The sequence below is a fragment of the Colias eurytheme genome, chromosome 18 (assembly GCF_061535395.1).
Source record: "Colias eurytheme isolate Ceu_HAF_F1 chromosome 18, ilColEury1 Martin Lab GWU primary, whole genome shotgun sequence".
NCBI lineage: Eukaryota > Metazoa > Arthropoda > Insecta > Lepidoptera > Pieridae > Colias > Colias eurytheme.
Window position 1 is genome coordinate 1,957,406 of NC_142997.1, and position 26,513 is coordinate 1,983,918.

General features: G+C 36.3%; 1 protein-coding gene across 5 annotated transcripts in view; it reads right to left on the minus strand.

Moving 5' to 3' along the window:
• Positions 1-684: 684 nt before the first annotated feature.
• Positions 685-26,513, minus strand: part of ERR (estrogen-related receptor) — a 34,334-nt gene continuing 8,505 nt past the window's right edge. The window contains exons 2-8 of one of the 5 annotated variants that reach the window (XM_090112131.1): positions 15,275-15,403; positions 14,021-14,263; positions 12,638-12,856; positions 10,257-10,442; positions 5,911-6,069; positions 5,557-5,729; positions 685-4,462 (exon numbers count right to left, since the gene is read on the minus strand). In XM_090112131.1, coding sequence (XP_089968257.1) covers positions 4,300-4,462; positions 5,557-5,729; positions 5,911-6,069; positions 10,257-10,442; positions 12,638-12,856; positions 14,021-14,263; positions 15,275-15,403 — 1,272 coding nt within the window. In that variant the 3' untranslated portion in view covers positions 685-4,299. Of the gene's footprint in view, positions 4,463-5,438; positions 5,730-5,910; positions 6,070-10,256; positions 10,443-12,637; positions 12,857-14,020; positions 14,264-15,274; positions 15,404-23,605; positions 23,827-26,513 lie in introns of those variants that run through there. The other 4 variants (XM_090112126.1, XM_090112128.1, XM_090112130.1 and 1 more) reach the window with 4 other exon arrangements.

Here is a 26,513-nt window from a genome sequence, read left to right on the forward strand (position 1 = left end):
TTGCCGCTATAATCGGAAATAACAAAAATGGAGGTTAAAAAATAACGGTTGGATTGGGTGGGTGACCTTTTTTTTGCTTATTTGAAGGGAACCACTGATTTATCGCTTTTTTTTTTAACTATACATAGAAGACTAAGAGTTTATAGATCCTTCTATATCATAGATGAGTAAAGGAGATAGTAGCCTGTAGTAGGTCGAACTTCACCCATCTAATGACCAGATGAGCTATTTTTTATCAAATTGGTTTCATTTATAAACACTCAGTATGTCTGTCGTAAGTATTCATGGCTATTTTCTATGAAATTAATTTGAATAAATTAGTCTGGATTTAGTTTTAAGCTATTGCATAGCTTCTATCGCGGGCCTTGAGCGCGGGGACCGAATCGAGAAATTCCGTAACGAAAAAACCTCCCCACTCCGACGGACACGGAGGTGTGGCTTGAAGGCATGCAATAGCTTTACCGCGGCAGTCCCCGAGTGCCACACGTCTTTTTTTAATAAAGAGAATATACGTTGGTAGAATATTGAAAATGACAATTGAACAAACATATTATGTTAATTTGCGACTAAACATGATTGCGTGCAAAATACTATTGTTTCAATTTTCCACCAATTTTCATGGCAAGATTTGGATCATTTAGGTCATTATGTACGGTTAGCACCATAGTAAAGAAAACACAAAGATAATCATTTTATAATTTATTTCACATCTCTCCAGGCCCATATCACCTGATAACATTTTGGAGGCACACGAGAAGCGGGTCATCGATCGAATAAGTGACCACAGCCGCCCATGAGTTCCACAACACCATTAAATTACATTGTGTAAACAAACATACTTCATTCATTACAAAAATAAGACACAAGTCCACCTACTAATAAATATTTAATCTGTAATCCTTGGAATGAATATTCAATATACACAATGCATTTCGTTGTTTCGTTTTATGAAAAAACGCCATCAAATTCCGAACGACCACAGATTAAATTGAAAAGAAAAAGATAAAACTTAAACGCTAATCTGGCACATCGCACACTTTGTACAAGTATCACACCCGCCTGTATCGCACCAGCGAGAACTTACATACTATCTATAAATATATCAAATATTCTTAACATAAGAATAACTAAAGGACGCTTTATATAACATTCACTGGAAATAAACCCACCGTACCAACTATGTTTTTACGGTTATATTTTTTTTTACCGCTCAAAAATCTGTCAAATGGGTTCGTCCTTAATTTATGTACTGTAATTCTAAAATACAGTGATTGTTTTTGTACTTTTTGATTCCACCATTTGACAAATACTAGAGCGGTTTATTTTTTTTCAAGAAACTTATATCTAATACACTGGAGATTTCAGTATGAACATACAGGCGTCATTCAAGGTCATATTTTCTTGTTACAAGTTAATGTTCATGCTGAAATCTCCAGCGTATTAGATATAAGCTTCTTGATTTTTTTCAAATAAAATCATAATATTACCTCTCTAGAAACAATGATTTGTATATAAATTTATCATCGTAACCAAATGTCACCATCAAAACTGTTCGATAAAAATACTTAAACTACAAAATAAAGCGACACTCAGATCCTATATTGACTGTTCGCGGTATTTTTTACATTTTTAAATGACACTTGTGTATGGTAACAGATTACTGAGGTATTTTATTGTTTATAATACTGTTCCACTGCCCATATATCTATTTTAAATACATAACATTTATATGTACATATATTAGTAGGAATAATAGATATTTTTTACGTCATATAACATTTATAATCCATTAAAAATATAGTATCTGAATACAAGGACATATATATCATACACGTGGAACAGCTGTAAAAATAGTTCATCTTTAAATAAATCTATGAATCGTTATGTAAATATCAGGAGATCTATCAGAAATATAGATAGGGAAATGAAAACCACTATGTGATTTCAATGCCTGTTTAAGTATTGATAGAAACCGGCTTTCACCGCCGAAAACAACTTGTATTCTTCCTGACTTCACGGTCGAAGAGAGAATGCAAGGAAAATTAAAAATAAATGCTTACAATATTAACTAGATTGTTGTTTTGTAACGAAAAAAAGACGCGACAATTACAAACTAACGAAACAATATTCAGCAAGCGATAACAAAAATTAAAAACTAGCCATATTGGATTCTTTCTCCGACCTCATGTAATCTCATATCCTCACCGCAAGTAAAACTACGTATATTTTTAATATTATACAAAAATAGTAACAAGTTTTGTACTAAATCCGTCCATTTTGTACATTAACGGCGCGGGGACGCGATATTTTCCCGCCAAAGATAACCTAAAAAGTTTTTTTTTTACAATTTTGATCGTGTCTTCACAGCCATTATATCAGACTCATGTCTGTAACATAAATTCACGTCCGCACCGAACATAATCCATTGTTTTTCATTGAAACTAATTGTCAATTAAAACATACACAAGGTTTTTTTTATACATATAACTACAACTATTCATTCATAAATCATAAAAATAAAATGTGATGTTTGAATTAATATACTAATTGCATGATCATTATTGTTTATGTTATTGATAAAAATACACAAGAGATGGACTATAATAATGAAAAAGATACTGTTTTTGAAGTTTAACAAAACCAATGTGATAAATGCAATAATATTTCATTAACTATATCGCGTCTCCGCATTCCACAACACAAATTTATACAGAAAGAAGCTTCTAGATCCTTCTTTATAACTTTTATGTTTCATGTCAAAGTTTTAATAAAGGAAAAGTCAATACATTCAGTATATTTTGTAGGATTTGTATTCAATTATCAAAACAAAAAGCTTAAAAGTTATAAAGTAGAGACCTGACGCACACATTTATTCTGTGTTCTTAACATGGGCAGAAAATGTAAACAAGGAAAAAATTATTTAACTATATGTGAAATTTATAAATCATATATTAGTCTACCTTTTTTTATCATCCATATCCCATAGTATACAGATAATAAATATACAAAACAGTACTATAATAAAAGGTGTCACTACTTTACATATTAATTCATGTATAATGTAATAATCAGTTTGTTTGTTGATTTACATTTTCAGCCATTGTTAATTATCTTATATTCTACTCAAAACTGTAAACAATACTTAACATTATTTACCGTCTCCCGACCTATGTATACACTTTCAAAGTCTAAAAATTTTTACACCACCAGCCACGGCACGAGACAGACTTTAGACAAAGATTTTCTTACATTTTTGCCGTTGATATCATCACCCCAGACCAAAACTTTAACACTTTAAGCTATGGCTTCACACTCTTTCCTACAAGCTGTAGAAATGCAAGTCTTAAATCTTGTACACAACCTTTATAACACAATCCGATTATAGTCTACCATCTTGTTTCCGCTGACACATATTTTTAAAAGTGTGGGTTGGTGGCTGAATCACAGTGTTCTGGCAAATAATCTTCACTTTGTTGTCAACCCAACAGCTTCACAGCACGCTGACAACTCATTGCAACATAATATAAAGACTGAACCTATATTCTGTAAAAACCAAAGTGACTTGCTTCAGACGGGAACATGTCTGGGTTCGGGCACATAACCTTCCAGTATGAGTTAAGGGCTTGCAGACCGTAAACGGCACACGATAGTGTCCCACATATATACATTATATTATGTTCCCTAGCATTGTTCATCCACTGCCTAATTAACACGACCAATGCACATTTCTGCAGAAAGAGTTAATCCGCAAACACTGCGAAATGCTCTATGAAGCCGATTCTTGCAACGGGTCTCCGCTCTAAACCTGTCCGGATCGCAAAGGGTTTCAGTTACTCTATTCCCGTCAAGCTGTCCCCATCTGTCCCCCTAGTCAAGTGGCTTTCTGTTAGCGTAGCGTTCAATAGAATAGACTACGAATGTATGAGATTGACGTAACCTGTAGATACGTTTATCTACAGCCTACGTCAATCTCATACATTCGTAGTCTATTCTATTGAACGCTACGCTAACAGAAAGCCACTTGACTAGGGGGGCTGGTCCGCATTACGTCACTAATTCTATCCCGTTCAATCCACATCGTGTCTCTCTAACTTTTTCCCTTCCAGTCCACGTCTCACTATCCCCTTCGGTCCACACTCACTATTTCTACCCCATCCAGTCCACAAATCACTATTTCTTTTTCTTCTATCCCTGTCCACTATCCCCTTCAGTCCACATCTCACTATTCCTATCCCAGTCGGTCCACAAATAACTATTTCTTTTTCTTCTATCCCCATCCAGTCCACACTACTAGCAGCTCTACCGCAGACACGCCTCAAGCATCTCCACGAACAGCTTGTTCATGGGCGCACGTCGGTCCCTGTGCACGGCGGCCCAGAAGCGACGTACTGCCACATCTGCGAGTCGGAGTGCGGGTAGTACTAGTAGGAGTTGTTGGAGAGCGCCGTTCGCGTTGCACGGCCTGTGTGTGAGATATATGATAATTACATTGAGGTATTATTATAAAGAGGACACCACGAACAAAATCCGTGCGACTAGCGCGGCAACGCGGGGTGGCTAGTGAGTCATACAATTTGCAAATATTCTGCCTATTGTTACTTATAAATTAAAACCAATCAATGTAACAAATAAATATTGTTTATCTTATTAAAAAAAATTGAATAAACTTATTAATCCGTCAGTCCTCGGATCACAGACACAATAGAAAATCTATTGTGTCTCGGCCCGATCGGGCCGCTCGGTGGTCAATGGGTTAATTAAAACCAATCAATGTAACAAAAAAATGGTTTGAGACGATTGACTCGTGTTAGAAAACAGTGTGTATTTAAAATTTTATTTGCAAATTTTTTGGTTGGTATGAAAGTGACAGAGACTTTACAGAATGTAGTTTTAATTTATTATGTTAATAAATAGTCCTCTGTATATGCTACAGGAAAACAAAACCACCCACATACATGATGGTTTTAGGTGTTACCCGAGTGTAGAGACCGCGTCGATGAGCACGGAAATTGTAGGTAAGAGACTTAGGAACTGTAAAGGATTATTTTTATTTGCTCATACAGAATGATTACATATTGTGGTACCTGAGCGCGGACACCGTGTCGATGAGCACGGCGAGTGTAAGGTACTAAGGATCTGTACAGGATGTACTTTTATTTTATTTGCTTATACAGAATGATTGCAGTTGTTACCTGAGCGCGCTGACGGCGTCGTTGAGCGCGTCGACTTAGGAACTGTAGAGTATTATTTCGATTTGCTTATACAGGGTGATTATATTCGTTACCTGAGCGCGCTAACAGCGTCGTTGAGCGCTTGCAGTATGGTGTCGCGGAAGCGGCGCAGCGCCGCGTGCTCGTCGATGCGCGCCTCGCTGTTGGCCAGCGCCAGCGCCTTCAGCAGGTAGCACTCCTATTCGTTACCTGAGCGCGCTAACAGCGTCGTTGAGCGCTTGCAGTATGGTGTCGCGGAAGCGGCGCAGCGCCGCGTGCTCGTCGATGCGCGCCTCGCTGTTGGCCAGCGCCAGCGCCTTCAGCAGGTAGCACTCCTATTCGTTACCTGAGCGCGCTAACAGCGTCGTTGAGCGCTTGCAGTATGGTGTCGCGGAAGCGGCGCAGCGCCGCGTGCTCGTCGATGCGCGCCTCGCTGTTGGCCAGCGCCAGCGCCTTCAGCAGGTAGCACTCCTCGCGCAGCGCCGCCGCGCGCTCCAGCCGCCGCGACACGCCCGCTATCTGCGCACATACATACACATTTTTAGAAAACCCGCCATAATACCGACAGTCGGATATAAATATCAAAAACAGATTAAAATGAGGGTAGTTTAAAAAAAACGATTTTTGAGTTCAAACAAGACAATACAAACAAAAGGTACAACAACCATATTTTATCTACTTATAACAAATATAACCATACCTGCTGGTACAGGTCATGTGCACCCAGCTCTCTCGCCTGAGCCTCATCTATCGCGAGGTCGGCAGCAAAGCGCAAACGCAGCGGCGCGCCGCCCGCCAGCGAGCGGTACGCCAGCATGAGGCTGAGCATCTCCGCCCATGTGCTTTGGAGTAGCCGCATCTATGTACACATGTTTGGTTACTCTAATGCTCCTTGGAGAACTTTGCGAAAGCTACGTGTTCTCTAACGAGTCATATAAGCTAGAGTATCTTCTATTGAAACATACTGCATACCTTATAATTAAATAAAAAAAGACGGGTTGCATTCCGGGAGTGCCGGCAGAAGTGAAAACTTGATTATTAATGTTGAGCATGTTTGATATTTTGGAATGGTATCCGTCTTACGCTTTTTCGATCAGGTCACGTGTCCTGACGCGAGTTTAAGGGGATTACTATGGTCAAAACCGAAAAACACCTTATACATATTGAATTTTGTTGAGGAAACTGTTGGTACGATTGTGTTAAAAAAAATATATGTGATACTCAAGGATATAATTAACAAAGTGTATTGTTTACTTTTCATTTTAGAACGGCCTAAACATAAAAAAAATACATACAAATCAACCCCTTTTTGAACATAAAACGCATTTTGTTAGGAAAACGGCTACATATTTATACATGAAATTTATACCAAAAAATATGTTATGATATTTGTAACAATTTGTATTGATTGTTTTTTCAATTTTCATTATTATCGTTAAATTATAAAGAAAAAACTCGAATTTATAATAAAACCCACATAAAACCTCACCTCTATTGCATATTTTCGACGAAATTTGACGGTGTCAGTTCGACTCGGACGGGGGACTGTACGTGCGGTTTTTTTTGCAAAATAACGCTAAAATTCACCGAATTGAATCTTTTGTTAAATTAAACCAGATTGTAATAGGTATTTACATGAGCAGTTCATGAAATGAAAGTTAAAAATAGGTATGTAAAGATATAAAAATCTGTTTGTAAATTAGTTTTGTTTTTGAAAGGCGTCATTGAATAACATCCAGTGTTGATAATTTTTGACAGTAAAATATTATCAGAAAACACATACCTATAAAACAGTAACCAGACTTTCCCTGAGTCTTGAATATTTTTTAAAAAAGATTAATTGCTGTTCTATCGTATATTTTAAGGGTCCAAAACAATCCAAAGCCGGGAGATACTGACAAAATTTTGGGTCATTTGTAACAGGATGGCGGTTCTACAGTGGTCTTAGTACGCAATGACAAAAAGAAAAATCATGGTCAGAACAGTGGTACCGGCAGACTAGTCGCGTGGGCGTTAGTCGAACTCGTCGGATAAATTACGGAAGGCAAACGATTTGTAACACAAAAATTTTAGGATTTACCGATAGCCCATAAAAAAGAAGTAGGCGGTAGTGTCATGCCATACTTTTCCGGTGTAATTTACAGCCCACAATACCAACGTGAATGCGTTGATTTAAAAAAAATCAACCATTTGTACCAGGCTAATTTTTGCACAGGTAATCATCGTCCAGTAGCCATGTACGAAAATCGCCATGCCATACTTTTCAGACAGTTCCAAATGGTCGCCATACAGCCGAAAATCAGCATTTTTTTTATATTGTACAAAATCATTTAATTTTATATTATTGTATAAAATCGTAGGAAAGTCAAAACTGACATACCTAAACGTATAGCAACATTTTTAGCCGACGCCATTATAGGACGAAATTCTCAATTCAACTGAATTTTTTGTTGGTTCCGTTACCTCCGCACTTTTAACTGGGTGAACCGATAATTTCTTCTACACTAATATTATAAAGAGGAAAACTTTGTTTGTTTGTTTGATTGTAATGAATAGGCTCATAAACTACTGGACCGATTTTAAAAATTGTTTCACCATTCAAAAGCTACATTATCCACGAGTAATATAGGATAGGTTTTATCCCGGATTTTCCACGAGAACGGGAACTATGCGAGTTTTTCTTTGAAACCGCGGGCGGGGCCGCCGGCGGAAAGCTAGTGGTTCATAAAAATATAAATTATAAAACAATAATTCCTATGCAGTGACTCTCCGAGGAAAAAAGAAATAGATTCGTGTTACAAATTTTAAAATCATACATAGAACATTTCCATCGACAAGGTTTTCTGGTATTTATAATCTACCGCCTTATAATTTATAATCTACAACTTAACCTCCCCTCCAGTTGGTTAGTTGTCAGTCGATTGCTTACATTTTTTGAAGAGACGATCAGCGAGCCAATTGATCTTAAACAGCCGACCATAGTGCGGTCTATAAGTGCCATAGCCGTGCCTTGTGATTTATGTAAGATTTAAGAAAACTATCAAGTGAATGTACCAAGTGAAGGAATAATAAAATATGAATTGTGACGAAGGCGTTTTTATGCTACAACCCAACATTCAAATTAGGATTTAAATAAAACCGGCCAAGTGCGAGTCGGGCTCGCGCACAAAGGGTTCCGTAGCAGCAAATATAATAAATTACAGTTAAATCAACCTATCTCAAAAACTATAAGAGATACTTTGATCAAACCAAAAATCGTTGAAAGAGTTAATTAGCATGCATCACCTCTATTTTTTTTAGAATTTTATACCCCGTAGTTATAAAAATAGTGGGGGGGGGACATACTTTTTACGACTTTGAGAGCTGATATCTCAAAAACCGTTCACTTTAAGAAAAATGTTTTTTAGAAAACTTTATATCATTTTAAAAGACCTTTCCATTGATACCCCACACGGGTATGTACATCGAAAAAAAAAATTTCATCCCTCAGTTACATGTATGGGGGGCCCCACCCCCAATTCTTTTTTTTACTATTTAGTGTCATATTTTTGTAGCGGTTCATACAACACATATTCCCATCAAATTTCATCACTGTAGTACTTATAGTTTCCGAGTAAATCGGCTGTGACAGACGGACAGACGGACAGACGGACAGACGGACATGACGAAACTATAAGGGTTCCGTTTTTGCCATTTTGGCTACGGAACCCTAAAAATTAACCCCGAACTAACTACAAAATACATAACAAGTCGAAAAAAACGTGATTTCTTGTCCGTTCCCCTATTTTTTCTGTGTGTGTAGGTTGCATGCATATATTCCTACTAGGTATGAAGAGATATACAGAGAACGCTAAATACATTTGCCTGGTCAACATTACCATTCGATACACCATGACATGGTAGAGGCTGTTCTATAGAATTACGTCAAATAATGTACTCCATCTTTTATATCTCTGTAGGTGAGATGTTCTCCACCCTAGCCATCATCAGGTCTCCAGAATATAGTAGAGTCCGTGTTGAATAAAATTAATTTCTAAATCGGTGTTTTCTTAACTGTTCCCCACTCTAGAACTTATAATTACTTGCTTAGTCATCTTAAGGTATCCAGAATGGGTCATGTAGTAGAGACTTTGCTTATAACGGTTAATGTTGAAAGATGAGTCTTCCTACATTACATTTACAACATACATAGTACACAATATTTACTATTCATAAATGTAATATGTTACTGCCTCTCAGAGAAAACATAAATTAGGTAGAAACCACTAACACATTACGATACAATACGATACATTTTACAATTCCATAATCTTTGGTCACTTTTACTTCAACAATGATGTATATTATAGAGGGCGGTTAAAAAAACAAATTCAAATATAGTGACAGAATCATTAAGGTCGTTGAACCATGTAATTGCCTTAAGATTTTATACCCATTACAGAAAAAGTGCTTAACGCCGCTAAAGAAGTTTTCACTTCAAAATAATAATTATTACCATCAACACGATAAACCACACATAAAGCAGTATACCTTATGGGTACTTAATTTTTTTTTTATTGTACATAACAGAATACTGTGCGGCTCGTGAGTTGGTAACATCGAAGTATACACTGAAACTAGACATATACCGTGTTCTCTAACGAATCATGTTGCAAGCTGAAGTATGTTCTATCAAGCTCGCAATCCTATTATTGGGAAGATAATGATAAGCACTGCACATAACTTAAATAAAAAAATATAAAAATTTTAACTTAAAAACAGACACAAAATTTAAAAAGTCCCTGGATAGTAACTAATGCCTACAACTTTAACAAAAACCACTTTAACGGTAAAACATATTGCCAACTTTAGTCATTCATTAAATATTAAAAAATCATATAGAACTAAAAACAGAAACGCATTACAAAAAATCCCTAGATACTCCCTAATAACTGCAAGATTAACAAAAAAAATGTTCTTACAACAAAAAAGATTATCCAAGTACCAGTCATTCTTCCTCCTTCCTCTTTCCTCAAACTGAAATCAAAAATTCTCAACTCTACTCACCTGGTCATTCAACGTCAACTCTGTGAAGCCGGGTATCTGTTTGGCCCAACCAATAACGCCTACTAACTCCCGATCATATAGTTCTGCCAATAGGGCCAGTGTCCTTGCTGTGGGGTCCGTCACACCCGCGGGGGGTGCTGCACATGATAATAGTTCTGGCTCGTAGGACGATAGCGCCTCTAGCACCTGGAAATATGGATATATGTATAATATGCTACAGATAACATTAAAAGCTAAAATTTACTAATTTTAGCTTTTGTTGTTTCACTTAACGATTACACCCTGTATACTTACAGGGTGTAATTGTTAAGTGTGCACAGGCGATTATTCCGTAACTATTGCATATATCAAAAATCTATAAATTGATATCGAAAGTACTTAACCTAATGCGTAAAATGACAATAAAAACTTTTTAACACCCTGTATACAAAATTTAGGTTTGGGTCACGCCAAAGTATCCTGTTATCTAACTTCTACATAAAATACGGTGAGAATTGAACTCTGTCGTGTTTAGAAATGTTAGTTAGTAAATAGGATGTTTTAAAAGCTGGTAATCATAAGGCAACTACTGATACCACTTCTAAAACTTTATAATTTTAGGATACAGGAAATGACACCTTTCCAAATATATTTTCCGCTTCAAAGACATAAAAAATAAACATACTGATAACCATTTTAAATTACTATAATCAACAAAAAGCATTCGTAAAAGAAATCTTTGTTAGAGTTATTTCAATTCCTTAACTGCATTTTTTATGCTTTTATTTTGTGATATGTTTGCAGTTTATATGATAAAGCATGAAAAAAAAGTAAAACATAACTAACCTAACCTAACACGGGAAGACATAACACTTGGCCACACAAACGCACGCATTTGTTTAAATAAAAATCTTATGTGCAAATATCTATATATGTATCTTTTTGTCTGTCTCGTCATTTTTACATATATAAATAGCCCTGAATTTAAATTATGAGGTCTATGCATACAATAAAACAGTTACTGGAACATTTCTGTACATTTTTTAAATAGCAATTATTGTGAAACAATATGAATGTTTTTTAGAAAACAAAAACACTTGAGAGGTGTCAAGGGGCACCCGGATGGAACCAAGTTACAAAATAAATGTCTTCTCTCTACTAAAGAGAGATAGAAACAGACAGAGAAACATGCGCACGCCTAAAAGTGTCGTTACAACTTTTCGTGTTCCGTCTAGCCAGCCCCCTTTCGCAACGCGCGATGAGAAACTTCGTTCCATAAAAAATATTTATTTCTATTTATAAACATGTACATACAAATAGAAAATGTAATTACATAATATATTTTTATTAGAAAGTTCATTGTCCTTCATATTGTATCTTTGATATTTTTGGTCGAATATAATGGATACTTCTGCGAACATTTTTTCATAAAAAGACAAAGGAATTACGATTTTGGTATTAATAATTTCATATATAAATTACTTTGCAATGAAAATAGTTTGGTTAATTATTTCTTTGTCTATTCATGAATAAAGAATAGTCGCAGAATCCGTTATACTCAATCAAAAAAGGTCAAGAATATCCCCAATATGACGGCCACGTGCAATATGTATTGTAACAGCAGCTCTCTAATATCTATAAATATGTGACCCTGAAATAGTTGACTAAATTGGCTCTAAACACACTAATCGCCTAAAATATCACATTTGTTCAATTCTAGTAGGAAGTAGCTATCAATTTGTGTCAAATAAAAGAATAAAACGTATTAAAATTACTTTGATCGTCTACAATAGGAGGGAATTATCATCAATAATATAATAAGTTCAATCAAAAAATTGTTGTTAAGAATTTGTGCAGCGTGCGTTTGATCCTGTTCGTTAGCTTTAATGTTTTATCGAGTAAATTTTTAATTTAAAGACAACTTTCAGAGCTGGAGATTTTTTTTTATGTAAGTGTGGTCGAAGCAGCGATTTATTTGGAATAAGACGTTGTTTATACGACGTTTGACCCAACTACCCTCACTTTGTTAATAGTCGTTGACTTACTGTGATGTGTTATCAACTGTCTACATCAATTAGGCAGTTGTGTAGAATCGCAATACATTCTTATTACATTCAAACTAATATTTAACCCGGCCTCCCGTGTGTAATTTCTAAAAGTATACATATATCATATTATATAAGGAAAAATACAAAAACTAAATAAATATATATCCTACATAATAATATCGAATTAGGAGTGCGTAGTCAAGTGCGGGAGCGGCACGCCAAGCACACTTTACTTTACACTTCATCCAACCGGCTACCCAGCACAAATTGGCATGACCTGCATACTATAGAGAAGTAAAATTGGCACTTCTGGCCACGTTACACAGCACCCAGCTGAGCACCCAGCACGCTCACCTTGATATCGTCGAGCTGTGGGCGCGGGTGCACGGGTGCGGGCTGGTCAGGCGCCCGGCGGTACTTCTGCCTGCCGCCACGCACGCGGTCCAGCCGCACGCCCTCCCGCAGCATGCCCGTGCGCAGGCACTTGCGGAACCGGCACGCTTGGCACGCTTTGCGGCGCCGCTTGTTGATCTCGCACTCGTTGGACGCGGGACACGTGTACTCTATGTTGCCCTGGTACCAAAAAGTATAAGTATACAGCGTTGTCAATTGAAATAAACAATCGATAAAAAAAATGTTGTGTGGTTTTATGAAACCACGGTAAAAGTGAAACTTAGGCACAAAATTATCGTATTTATACGATAATTATCGTACGGTTCGACCGTCACGCGACATGCGCTACACAGACCAAAAAGTTTGAGACGATGTAATAAAAGTTTCACTTTAAAAAGAAATAAAAATCTGGAAATGGAATAAAATAGACAATTGTTATTCAAACGATTTCGTCCATTATTGAAAAATCATTTATCATCCCAAAATCATTTAAGTTACTACAGCATTAAGCACTAACACGGAGAAACCTTAAAAATCCCAAACAATTAGTTACATAAATGTATTTTCAAAGATAAGGAAAATGAATGCACTTTTAATTTTTCCTTGTATCCAAACTAGAATCGGTATAAAAAAATCTGAATACTAAAACAATAACAAAATCTTCATATCTAAAAGCGTTCAACTCGTTACGTAAATATCTTAAAACAACACAGAGTTTAAACTGAACTTGGTCAAACTTTCAGGGTCGCGTATTACGAGACATTACGCTCTGCCTGCAATCAGTGGCGTATTTATTTTGACAGAATCATGTTTAACATTAAATACATTAAAACAGTTGCGAAGTATATTAATAGCCCGACCACATACAATATACATTAAACTGATATCGTACAAGAAACTGTCAAAATGTTGAGTGCATTCCTCCAAATAAAAATTTTTTCTACCACTCGTAATATTGAAATTTTCAAACATAAGATGTTGATTTTATAACCGATTATCTTCTTAAACTGAATCTGAGTCTAATCTTTCAAGAAAAAATTAATACAAAGTTAATATCAAACTCACACATATATGGTTACAAAACGAGTAAAAGTTGTTAACCTTTTAATATCTTTCGCCGATACCCTTTGATACCGATTCCTGATTAGACTATAATATGTAAAAAATGTTTTATTTTTTATAAGGCCTATGTCAATAATAATTAATTAAATATAAACATCATCTCGATTTCTTAAATTTATCACTTATATAGAGAAAACACGCACGCACGTACACACACACGCACGCACACACGCACGCAACTACGCACACACTTAAACCCTTTTGGGTAGGACGGGCTCTAACCTGTATGGTCCGTTTGAAGAAAGCCTTGCACGCTTCACAACTAGCGACTCCATAGTGGAAGCCCGATGCCACGTCACCACATACGAGACAAACTCTTCGTGGTGCGTCATCGTCTCTAGCCCCACTCGCAGCAGCGGCTGTGGTAGAGGAACAGTGCTGTTGCTCTGGGCTGGCGTTCCCCACGAGGCTTCCCTCGCCGGGGGACACGCAGAACTTTATCTCCTCTTTCGGCTCTATGTCTAACTGTGGAAGAAAGTTGTCGTTATTATAAATCCAGTTATGTTGTAGACAACTTCTTAAACATACACATGAAAAGAGTCGACTTAACACCTGCATATTCAATGGCTGTTCAAACAAGTTAATAATAAAGTTTAAACCGAAAATGTTTTCTGGACTAAGTTAAATGACTGTCTAAGATTGCTATCTGAGGAAATACGTTGCATTGTTTTTGTGAAAATGATATTTTAATAAACCATAATTATTCTTAAGATTTGAGTCAAGAACCTAGTTTATGCCTACTTGTAATAAAAGTCAATAATACACTGACATCCGGAAAATTCGTAGCTTTTTTTTTGTTAAAAATTGTTAAAACAATGAGAGGAAAGTTTAAACACAATTTCCATGTAAAGGTTGAAAAATTGGAAAGTTTATGTTGATTATAAAATTGATAAACGGTTCATGTCACATTTTTAAATTAGTATTTATTACTTAAAAGCACGCAAGTCTAGTTACTTATATCAGCAGTAGGTACGCAAAAGAAGAAATGCTGATATTTTTGTTATTGTTGATTTATGTTATGGTATAGTTCCATAAATACAAATATATTTATAATCAGCGACAAAACAAATTACTAACTATTTATAGAGAAAACGTAAACTAATCATGAACAAATTCTACCGCTCAATAAACACCTAAAGCTCATTTTCCACATCCCGCCCACCATATATTTCAAAGAGAAAGGCATTAGAAAATATATTTTCATCACACCACTTGAACTATGATCGTTACCGCCCTTGAAAGTTCACAATATTATGGGCCATCTTCACAATTGGCAGCGCTGGGCGAGTAGAGGCAATCACGATAGTATAGAGAGCCTAAATGTCTATGATCGGCCGTCATTGTAGATGTTTATTCATAATCGCCGTAATTGCATCAAACATCGACGATTTGTTGGGCCAACGCTGCCCATTGTGAAAAGGGCCCGTTAGGAACACTCCAAACATATTACAGGCCATTTAAAACCCTATTGCTTACGTCACACGGCTGCATCATTGGCATCGGTCTGGGCTGCTGTTCCGGAGGCGAGTACTGCGGTGGCGGTTCAGCCTCTTGTTTGACACGTCGCAGTAGGGGCTCACCACTCACTGCTGACATCATTTGCACCTGGAATATGAGGGTAGACGTCAATATGAGTCAGGATACTTGAAATTTCGTTTTGCTATTTCGTCATTCATTGGTCCAGAAACACAAAAGTAGGTGAAACATCCCCTAGATGAAATTGAAATAGAAATAAATATGCAAGCTTCGCGTCCTCTAAGCCGCAGGCGAAATATTATGTAGTATAATATCAAAATAATACACATCATAGGATCTTATTAAAATACTAGATTATATCCGCATACGGTAAACAAAGAAATTTTAACTATCAATAAACGCATATATGGATGAAGATAAACCCAAAAGAGAGATTGAATGCCACAAACGTTAATAATATTCCGAATATATAAAGATATAAAGTTTCATAAAAGACTATCTAATTACATTCCTGGAATTTTCGATTACAACCTTAAACGCTTCATCCTAATCCTTCATAATACCTGTTTAAATTGCAAACCGTACGAAACCGGAGAGCATAAAAAACAACAGAAAGAAAAACTCAGAATCCATCAAACGCAGGAAGTACCTAGTTGCTCAAATTCAAAGTATAATTTCCCTTTTTTCAGCTGCAAACGAAAGCGTCATCTATGTATTTTTAGCTTGAAAAATACTACTAAATCGCCTTGAAAAACTGCCGTGTACATAGCACGTTCATCGTCATATAATTGTTTCATGCTCTAACACAATCGTTTCATGAAGAAAGTACAATAAAATTTAAATATGTATAAAATAGGTCACATTATTTGCAAGTTAGGTCATAATTTTATTATTCAGATAGCAAATAGTCGAAAATAAAATTATTATCTTTTACGCAGCCAAGGATTTAAGTTCATCGACCCAATGACATTGCCGGGTTGTGATAAAAATTCTCGTGACGCAACCGGTGCAATAATAAGATTATTAAAATAATAGCTATCTTTCGCAGAGCGATCGGGCCACAAGTGGTTAAATATACTGACAAACACACAAACACAAATTACGCAACACTGGCTCAATATTACTATTCACACATAAGACTTCCTTGTTATAATTTATTAATGTAAGCTAAAACGGAAAATTTTCCTGGTTTCTCTTCCAAACTAATACATCTAAGGATGGTCACATCCCAACAGATTCTCGAAAGTTCCAGCATGAATAACGACAATAACTTATAAGTATGACAGTAGGCAATATTTAATTTTTTTGGATTTGGGGTTGGAAGATAACTTATATTATATTTATTTCCAAGATATGAAATCATAATAATAGATAAAAGTTTTTGTATAAAACCCTTTTTACATTTATATCCAACTAGCGGTCCGCCCCGGCTTCGCCCGTGGTACATATTTCACAATAAAAGGTAGCCTATGTTCTTTCTCAGGGTCTAAAGATTGTCTGTGCCAAATTTCATCAAAATCGGTCCAGTAGTTTATGCGTGAAAACCATACATACACACATACATACAAACCTTTCCTCTTTATAATATTAGTATAGATGAAAATTGATTTATTTAATAGGTATCAATTATTATGAGTCGTCAAAATCTTAACATCTAACATCTGCTGATCTAAACAAGATCAAGCCTTCCACCGCTTCGCATCGCACATGTACACATTCAAGGCCATCCTAAAAACATAAGAGCGATTTGTCAAGTCATCAAGCGCAGAGCCGTAATGTTTACAGCAAGCCTATCCCAACACTAGCGCCGTTGAGCCGGCCGCCGGGCCGCGTGAGCCGAGCGGCGAGGCCACCGCGTAGCCGAATAACGAATTGCCATTTATCTACGAACCTCCAAGGTGACTCCACGGACACACGGTCGATGAACTGGCGCGCTTGTTATTATGAATATCTATTCGCGCCTCAACACACCGAAAATCGCATGCTTACGCGATTTTATCGAATTCAAGGCCACCCGCCCGCCTGGGCTACTTTTTTGTCAGCCAAATACCAATGAACGGCTAAAAATTGACCGTCTATTGGACCTGACCAAGGACAACATGATTTAGCACACTTTTTACACTTTGGCCAGTTCCTACAGGAGGAAGAGTATCTTACATACTTGCCCATTATCATTTAATCCTAAGCAAATGTGATGAACCCCGAAGTATTTATGCATAACACTCCTTAAACAGTAATCCAAATTTTATTATAATACAGCTTTAGCCATGGAAACCTTTTCATGATTAACAAAGCCAATTACTTTTGTACAATTTACGTAATTAAAAATATAAGTCAGAGTGCTCCTTCTAGAATATTCTCATTTGAGTGATACTAATTAGTAATTACTTACTTTACTTTAGTCACTTTAAAGAATAAGTAGGTTATTTCGTAAATCCCAAACCAGTTCATTTTGAAAAATCTATTTTACGTTATATAATTGTACTGCTCCACATTATGATCAGAATTCAGAATAAGTATTTCTTTAGAGTTTATATAGAACATTCAAAGTATGACTGACAATGCTTATTTTTATCGCAATTTTTTTATTGTTTTCTGGTGCACAATTCAAAGTTTTATGGATTATCATTTCTCTCAAAAATCTTATGAAAATTATTATAATCGCATGCAGTATAGCTCTATGCAATCAATAATTAGTAATTGAAGAGAAATTAATAAATTCACAGCAACGTGTTCATTTATGATTTTTCGCTTATCGCACACAATAAAAGACTAGGTTTTTATTTGCCTCTTTATCAGAAAAATCGTGACGTACATTAGCAATAGCCGATAGAAAAAAATATCAGCGACGCGACGCATTGTTTATGAAAATCCCGGACCTACCACAACATTATGATCGTTTAGCATTGCCAACGTCTTTGCCATATTTTTCCATATGTTATCATATCGATATCTCTTGTTACACGATAAAAAATCAACTTCAAATAAAATATCAATTAGCTGTCACGCTGTTGTTACGAAAGTTTTCAATTATAAAGTACTAGTGGTCCGCCCCGGCTTCGCCTGTGGTACATATTTCGCAATAAAAGGTAGCCTATGTCCTTTTTCGGGTATCAAAATATCTCCATACCAAATTTCATGCAAATTGGTTCAGTAGTTTAGGCGTGATTGAGTAACAGACAGACAGACAGAGTTACTTTCGCATTTATAATATTAGTATGGATGATAACGAACCACTTAATTGAATCGTTTTAGGCATTACCGGTTTTTCTTTTGTTCCGCTGTAATATCACAAACATCGATCGAGCTATTTTAAGTTATCTCAAATATCGGATATCGACAAACGTGTGGGCTGTAAAACTCGTTATTAAGGTTAAGAGATTTATGTTAGGAGACTAACAATTCTAACACGGACAAAACGTGTTCGTATCAAAAACTGAGAACATAATTAGTAATTACAAAACTGACAGACTTTTTTGCGAGCAGTAATTTGCTACGCTGCAACTTTTGACAAATTGATTTAGGTACCTTTTGAGGATATGTTACAAAAAAATGTAATTGAGAATTAACAATCGAGAATTGTATATTTGCTAAGTCCGGCATTCCAAATCGGTTACCATGGTAAATGTTTCTGCATGTTATACATAATGCAAATATTCAATCCTTTCCCATACATAATTGAGCCGTGCATATTGCATACACTTTTGCAATGTACGTAATACTACAAAAATACACTTAAATTGAACTCAATAAAAATTTAAAGAAAATTAAATAGCTTCAACTCTAGTTTAAATAACTTTTTATCACGGAAACCTACTCCTAAAAGTTGGAAAGTTGGAAACGTTTGTAATCTATTGAGCTCGTTCGTTGGAAATTCTCGAGATATTAGTCAATGGAAATGTAGCTCCATAAGTATTCTTTTAAGTCATCAATACTTACAAGAACCTAGCGTTGAATGAACATACTTATCCCACAAGACGATTGACGTTAGAGAAGGAAATGAATTCAGGGTCGTACGCTTTTATAAGAGCTTCTTTCAGCGATATTCGGTAAACATTCAAGCCGAGCATTGCTTAACATGTTCTCGAAATTAGCGCAGCGATTGCATTTGATTGGCACGTTAAAAATAGACAAAAAAAGTCTACTTATATAACGTGCAGCATTTGCGTGTGGTCCCACAACGTCCAAGGTAACATTAGTTATTCACAGACAGACCGCCCGTCGATGATTTCACTACGCCCAATCAGAGAGTCTTGCAAACAAGTTACACACTTGATCTTTGCGATAGATATCATGTCATTAAAATTAAATCTGATTGGAATACGGAAGAACAGCTATTTCCTTGACCAGTTTTGACAGGCAGTGTTTATCCTAACACTGTTTGAAATTAATTTGAGAGTAATGAATTCGGAAGACTAAATACTTCCTGTACTTTTTGAATAGGTATACGATTAACGATGTGTTAAAAATTGCATTTTGAATTTCAAGGATACCTAATTAAATGTCTCTAGCTCAAAATCAGCATTATGATTTGTACATAAATATGTACATCATTATTTGTGTCCCACGTATACGAACGTACTGTAGTAACTAAATGCTATATAATTCATGTCAGGTGCCAAATCACAAAAACCTACGTAGGTAATCTCCGGAAGAATTTTATTCTCGTTCCAACTAAAAAAATCAACCGACTCCTACTGTAAAAGTTATTTTTACGAACAAACAACACAAATTATTCAGATAGTGAGTAATGAAATAAATTTAGAAGCACCAAAGCTACATGTCGAAATAGCATTTAGTTTTATGATTCCAAGTAATCAAATCATAATTTTAAAATATCAAACCTCAGTTAATTATGGGTTTGCGTAATAATATATCAATGTCTACCCGGAGGCGAATCTAAACGGGCCTGGGAGATTCGTGTTAATCGTGAGTGAATAATTTAATTATAATTATCATCAGAGAATCAGACGTCGCGCCTAGCGTTACGTACCTATATGGGTAGGTCAGGTCCGTGAACCTACAAAGAGAAACCCAGGCAAATTCGGCGGCGGCTGTCGAGGTAAAAATAAATAGAGGGGAGATACGAATAGGGTGGGGTGGGAAGGCGGGTGGAAGGTGCGAGGGCGCGGGGCCGGGGCGGGGGTTGCGTCTAGACGGCGGCCTTGACCGTGGCGTGGTTTCCGCGCGCTCCGACCCACTGTCGCAACTCGCAGCCCACCGACCGACTGCGGAGCATGCCTTGCCACTTCGAGCAACGGTATACGGGAACGGCGAACGTGCAGCGTGCCCTTACTACATTATTACCCTAAACGGCCATCACGTATCACCACTTATATAAAACGACAGATATGGAAGGTGGTGATTTAATTTCAACTGTTAAAAGAACTGTTTTGTTTCATAAATAAAATATATAAAATTATACATGATTTGAATTTAAAATAAACCAGAATTAATATTCATCTTTATTAAAAATTCTTAAGTGGCAATTTATTAATTTATGAATATTCTTTACAAATTGTTACTTTTTAAAGCAATTGTCCTTGTCCGTGTCTACACTCAATATCTAGATATATAAAGTATAAAAATAAGGATACAAGGGCAATAATGTTAATGTTAATAAAACCATAAACGCATTAATAAATAAATGGCCCCTCATAATGGCAGCGAAAGCCCAAAGAGCGAGCGATGAAAATGAGCTAGAACAAGGCGGTCGGTAAGGCGCACGCCGGTCTGTGAACTCTAGCGATTCGACATTGTGCCGACATTGAGTCGGGGCTAAATAATGCAGATAGCGCGGTGTCAACGACCGACATCGCCCAATATCACCACGCGGACAACTACCAAAAACACCTGCTCTACCAATCTAACCGCTCTACCGCCCCGACCAATAGGCGAGCGGCTAGATACGACCTACCACAATCTCTAGGCAATTGTGGCAACATTTACATACTTTCTGAAGCGATGCGTGACACACGAAGGTGTTTCGCAAACATTCATCATAAATCACATCTCATCGCCGTTCTCGGTATTGGGATATTGAAATTCCTTCATGTAAAACAAAGGAAGGCATAAGCAAAACTAATCTGATATAAAAGCAGAACCAAAAAATTCGGTACGTAGCTTGTTTTAATATTGCGTGACACAATCATTATCTTAACGATAATAGGTACCTATATCACAATTCGTAAAGTATTAGTACAGGCCTGCAAAATTGATCATGTAAATGGAAAAAAAAGCAATTAATTTAAGTATTAAAAACCGGCCAAGTGCGAGTCGGGCTCGCGCACAAAGGGTTCCGTAGCAGCAAATATAATAAATTACAGTTAAATCAACCTATCTCAAAAACTATAAGAGATACTTTGATCAAACCAAAAATCGTTGAAAGAGTTAATTAGCATGCATCACCTCTATTTTTTTTAGAATTTTATACCCCGTAGTTATAAAAATAGAGGGGGGGGGACATACTTTTTACGACTTTGAGAGCTGATATCTCAAAAACCGTTCACTTTAAGAAAAATGTTTTTTAGAAAACTTTATATCATTTTAAAAGACCTTTCCATTGATACCCCACACGGGTATGTACATCGAAAAAAAAAATTTCATCCCTCAGTTACATGTATGGGGGGCCCCACCCCCAATTCTTTTTTTTACTATTTAGTGTCATATTTTTGTAGCGGTTCATACAACACATATTCCCATCAAATTTCATCACTGTAGTACTTATAGTTTCCGAGTAAATCGGCTGTGACAGACGGACAGACGGACAGACGGACATGACGAAACTATAAGGGTTCCGTTTTTGCCATTTTGGCTACGGAACCCTAAAAACAGGAGCTAAAAATATAAATGATGTTATAATTATAAAAACACAAAATACATCAAAATGATAATTTTTAATTGCACGAAAAACATTAGGTACCTACCTACCTACGTAATGCGCATTCTGCATCTTTGTAAATAAAATTGAAAAGGTATGCAAAGGAATAAGGTGACCCAGTCACACGTTACATCATTTGTACCGCACACGACAATGAATGTTAAAAACAATAGAAAGTGGTTAAAACGCAGTGAATACATTTCAATATAATACATGTAAAGAGGGGCTTATGATTTTATATAATTCGGAAATGGTTCGAGGCTCGAATGTCGGTTGATTCACGCAGACGCTGAACTAGATGGGGCGGGGGGTGGTGCGACGGAACGCCGGGTGACATTGCGCGGCCGATGACATCGCGCCCGACCTATACCAAGGCTCGCGCCGCGGAAAACTACGCCTCACCGCTCTCTCCCTAATCACTCTTGATATTTTTCGGTGGCGATCAGATGAAAAACAACATTTATACATCCAGATAAACGAGTTACTTTATCCGTCTGACAATGATTTAGAGCTGATTAACTACAGAGCGAAATAAGCTACGTAAAATATAAGCCTAGGGAAGATTAGATCGCAAACTCATGAATTTAGGTATATTCCTTTTTGTGCTATTTATGATTTACCGATACCTCATAAATTCCCAAGAAATCTTTAAAAAATTAAAGTTTGAGTTGGTAATTACGTATGATATCCTCGTCACAAAAGATGGAGTATGAGATAACTGATTACGGGTATTGCATAATATAAAGGACGGGTCAATAAAAGTATTACAACATTTATGCGACAAGCATGACAAACCGAAACCCGGGATTACTTATAAATTCACAAAAAGTACAATTTCGAAGGCGCTTTTTCTCTCATACAACCGTAATACGGTCCTGAATAATAACATATTTAGGTCACACATTTGAGCAGATCCGTGAAAAGAGTAAATACAAGTGAATTTAAAAATAATGTGAAAATCTCGCGGCCTAATAACGTGATATTTAATAAGTGGCTTTTGATAGCCTGACCTTTTAATTAAAACAGTGTTTTCTAGCGACACATCTATAACGCTGCATTAAAATAACAAACCATACCTACTTTATCTTTGCAGTGAATAAAATAGTGCATGATAAAAATGTCAAGTGTATAATTAGACAGTCATTTTATATCTATTTTATTGCGTAATTAGTACGTACCTACGGAGTACAAAATTAACGGGTGTTAGGCTATTACCTAAATTAGTTCTACGTGGTACTGGAAGATACAGCAAAGTAGGTAGGATTCTTATTCCTAAATAATTATCTGGTTTTAAAATTCCTGGTTTGAAAAGAATGAAAGATTTTGTTAAACATCATAACGCAGTCGAGAATATATATTAAATGTCGTAATTATTAGGTACATGCCTTTGATTAAATTGACATGCTCAAGTTTGCTTATCAATTTTCACGGATTACACAAAGAATACTCACATTTTCACATTGCATTCCACACTCATTTTATCAAATAACATCCAATACATTATACACACGTTTAAAAACTGCAATTTCCATAACCGTGATTTCAGGACCATCCAGTTTAAAATTCATAAAGTTTACGACGCGGATATTTACAATCATGATGGGGTCGACGATACAAAACCAGCTTGTAACGTTGTAGATGTAAACAAACGTAGCGACAGTTACGCACTGGCACGCACTGCGTACGCGCACATCACGCCTCGCCCCACCAGCGCACGCGCCGCCCAAGCACGTGCCCATCGCCTTTCAGATTGGTCCCTTCGATAATGCCGCCACGAATAACTCACGTATATATAGCCCTTCGAAATGCAACAACGAATGAGTGCTGCAGGTTAACATTTTCCCAAGTGACCCCAATAAACGGCGCTCACCATTGGCTGGTCGCTTCGAAGATTTACCTGCTTTTACGTTATGTAAGAGTTCGTTGTTTACATCGTTTAGGTTATGTATAAAAGATACAGCGCTGTATTTTAGGGGCTATTATGAAATGATTGGGTACAATTGTGGTACCTAAACATTTTATGAAGTTTCTGAAATAATTTCATTGATGAGATCAAGATTTTAGACACACACCTAAAATATAATTAAGGCCAATTGAAATTGCCGAAAAAAAATCTGCTAATCATAAGTGTATTGTTTATATTCATGCACAAAGACCTAGTCCGAACTTTGAATAAAACATTATATGATATTAAATATATTATGACCGATAACTATGATGATTTAACGCATGATTCACCACGAGCATTATAAATCAAGCCGAGTGCTTATCGTCAAGAAACAACCACTAATTAAATAATTGTTATTACAGCACTGCAAAAATACCTACACTGAGATAGGTAATTGAAAATATGAAATAAGAATATTTGAGAACGAAATATCTTAACATATAACTTAAAAAATACTTCAAGTTAAAACCAATCAAATAAAAATTTATCAAAATGTGTAAAAAGTTAGACAACGCCTAAAAGTCTAAAAGACGATACCCAAGGCTACCGTCAAAATTAAAGAAACATAAAACAAAGTACCGTTGATAACAGAAAACTAAAAACCCCAAGGGTACATAAATTAAATTAACAAAAGCCATGAACAAAGATAATATCATAGCAATACCTGGGCAGACTAGAATTGAAGCAATTAGTTACCTCTATAATTGTTATAAATAAAAAATAGGACAGACTACCAAATATAACAGTTAGGTTTTTTGGCGATGACTCACACACGAAGACATAATACGTATTACACACATAGGTAACAAAGAGCCTTGGCGGCAGATATTTAGTCGTTATCGACAAAGCCTAGGCTGTCTATACGTATGTTGTGTTAGGACAGGCACGCGGCGGCGCGGCGCGCAGCCGACAACCTCGAATTTAGGATATAGGGTCACCACATAATGCCCAAACGTGATTTATAATTGACAAGAGAGCTAAAAGAGCTTTGTCATCTTATGCAACAGAAGTAGACTTCGTTGCATAACATCTAAGACATCATAAAATTGATCTACATTCTTGAAAATATGGTTTTATGTTTCTGAAATCTCATAATCAAGACAAAGAAAATTTGCCTATTAATTTAATCTCAGCATTATCTAATGCACTGATCAATCAGCTCTGTATTACATAATTTATCAGTAATTGTGAATGCGAAGTCTAAACTGGTTATACTTTAAGTTTCACATCTGCTCAGAAATAATTAGAACCACATTGCCAACCCTACGACGATAATAATTGTGTGGGAGAGGCCATTCGTGGAATAGCAGCCTCGTGTGAGTGAGTGCTTCGTACAAAGAGGATTTTGGTAGTGTGCGCGCCGCCAGTTCATTGTCAAGGCCAACCGCCAAATTTCCCGCTCCAGCTCCCCTCTCCTGATACCTTAGGATATAGATATCAAGTTGTCAATTATGTGTATTCGCAAACTATCGAATTGCCAATCATGGCTTTCAATCGAGGAACTCACCCCCTTAGCTATCACCCTGCTATCTACACAAAATTTTCATGTCAAAAGTAATAGGCGAGTGCTTATGTACCAATATAATTTTATCGGAATAACGTTATCACTTTCTCTTTTCCTTGACTCCGTGTATTGACGCATTTCTAATATAGGTTAGAAGTTAACAACAAAGAATAGAGTTGTGCTAATTTCATAAGATAATTAATTAATTAATTTATTTTTTTTTAATATTAAGACGGACCTCAACCGCCGGTGCAGCCTGAAAATCAGCGCTGTTTTTGTGCAGCATTTTGCTGAGGCTGTATCCGTTTGCTAATCTTAAGTTAAATTTTGTTATGTTGTTGGCTGTGTTTTTTGCAATAAATTTATTTTCTTTCTTTCTTTCTTTCTTTCATAAACTTAAGTCGCAATAGGTAGGTTACAGATGTTATATAAAATATCGTAACAATGTAAAGCGAAAATTTCCAATACGATTACGATAAGACTCGAAACGTGTCTGGAGAATATTAGATCTATGAAGAGGTGCAGAAAACATCTATTGCCCACTGGTTGCTCACTACGGAAGTGTTACATTTAAATTATTTCTTATCTATTGAAGACCATGACCAAAGCTACATGATCTCGTGACCCCAATCGATACTTTAATATCTTTGTTGACGTTGATAATTACAAATGAGATGGATCAAATGCTTGGTGGATAGTGCAAATATGTACCTAATAAAATTCATTTGGATCATTTAATAGACGGTAGATTTTTATAAGGCCCGAAATATTTAGACAAGAAATGCTAACAAACTGTGAATGTAACTCTAGACAGTTTTATTTCGTGGAGCGCCTCGGCGACCTTCGCACCCCAGACCTAGAAGAAGTCGAGTAGCCTTGATTGTTCCAACACAGTATAATTTTATGA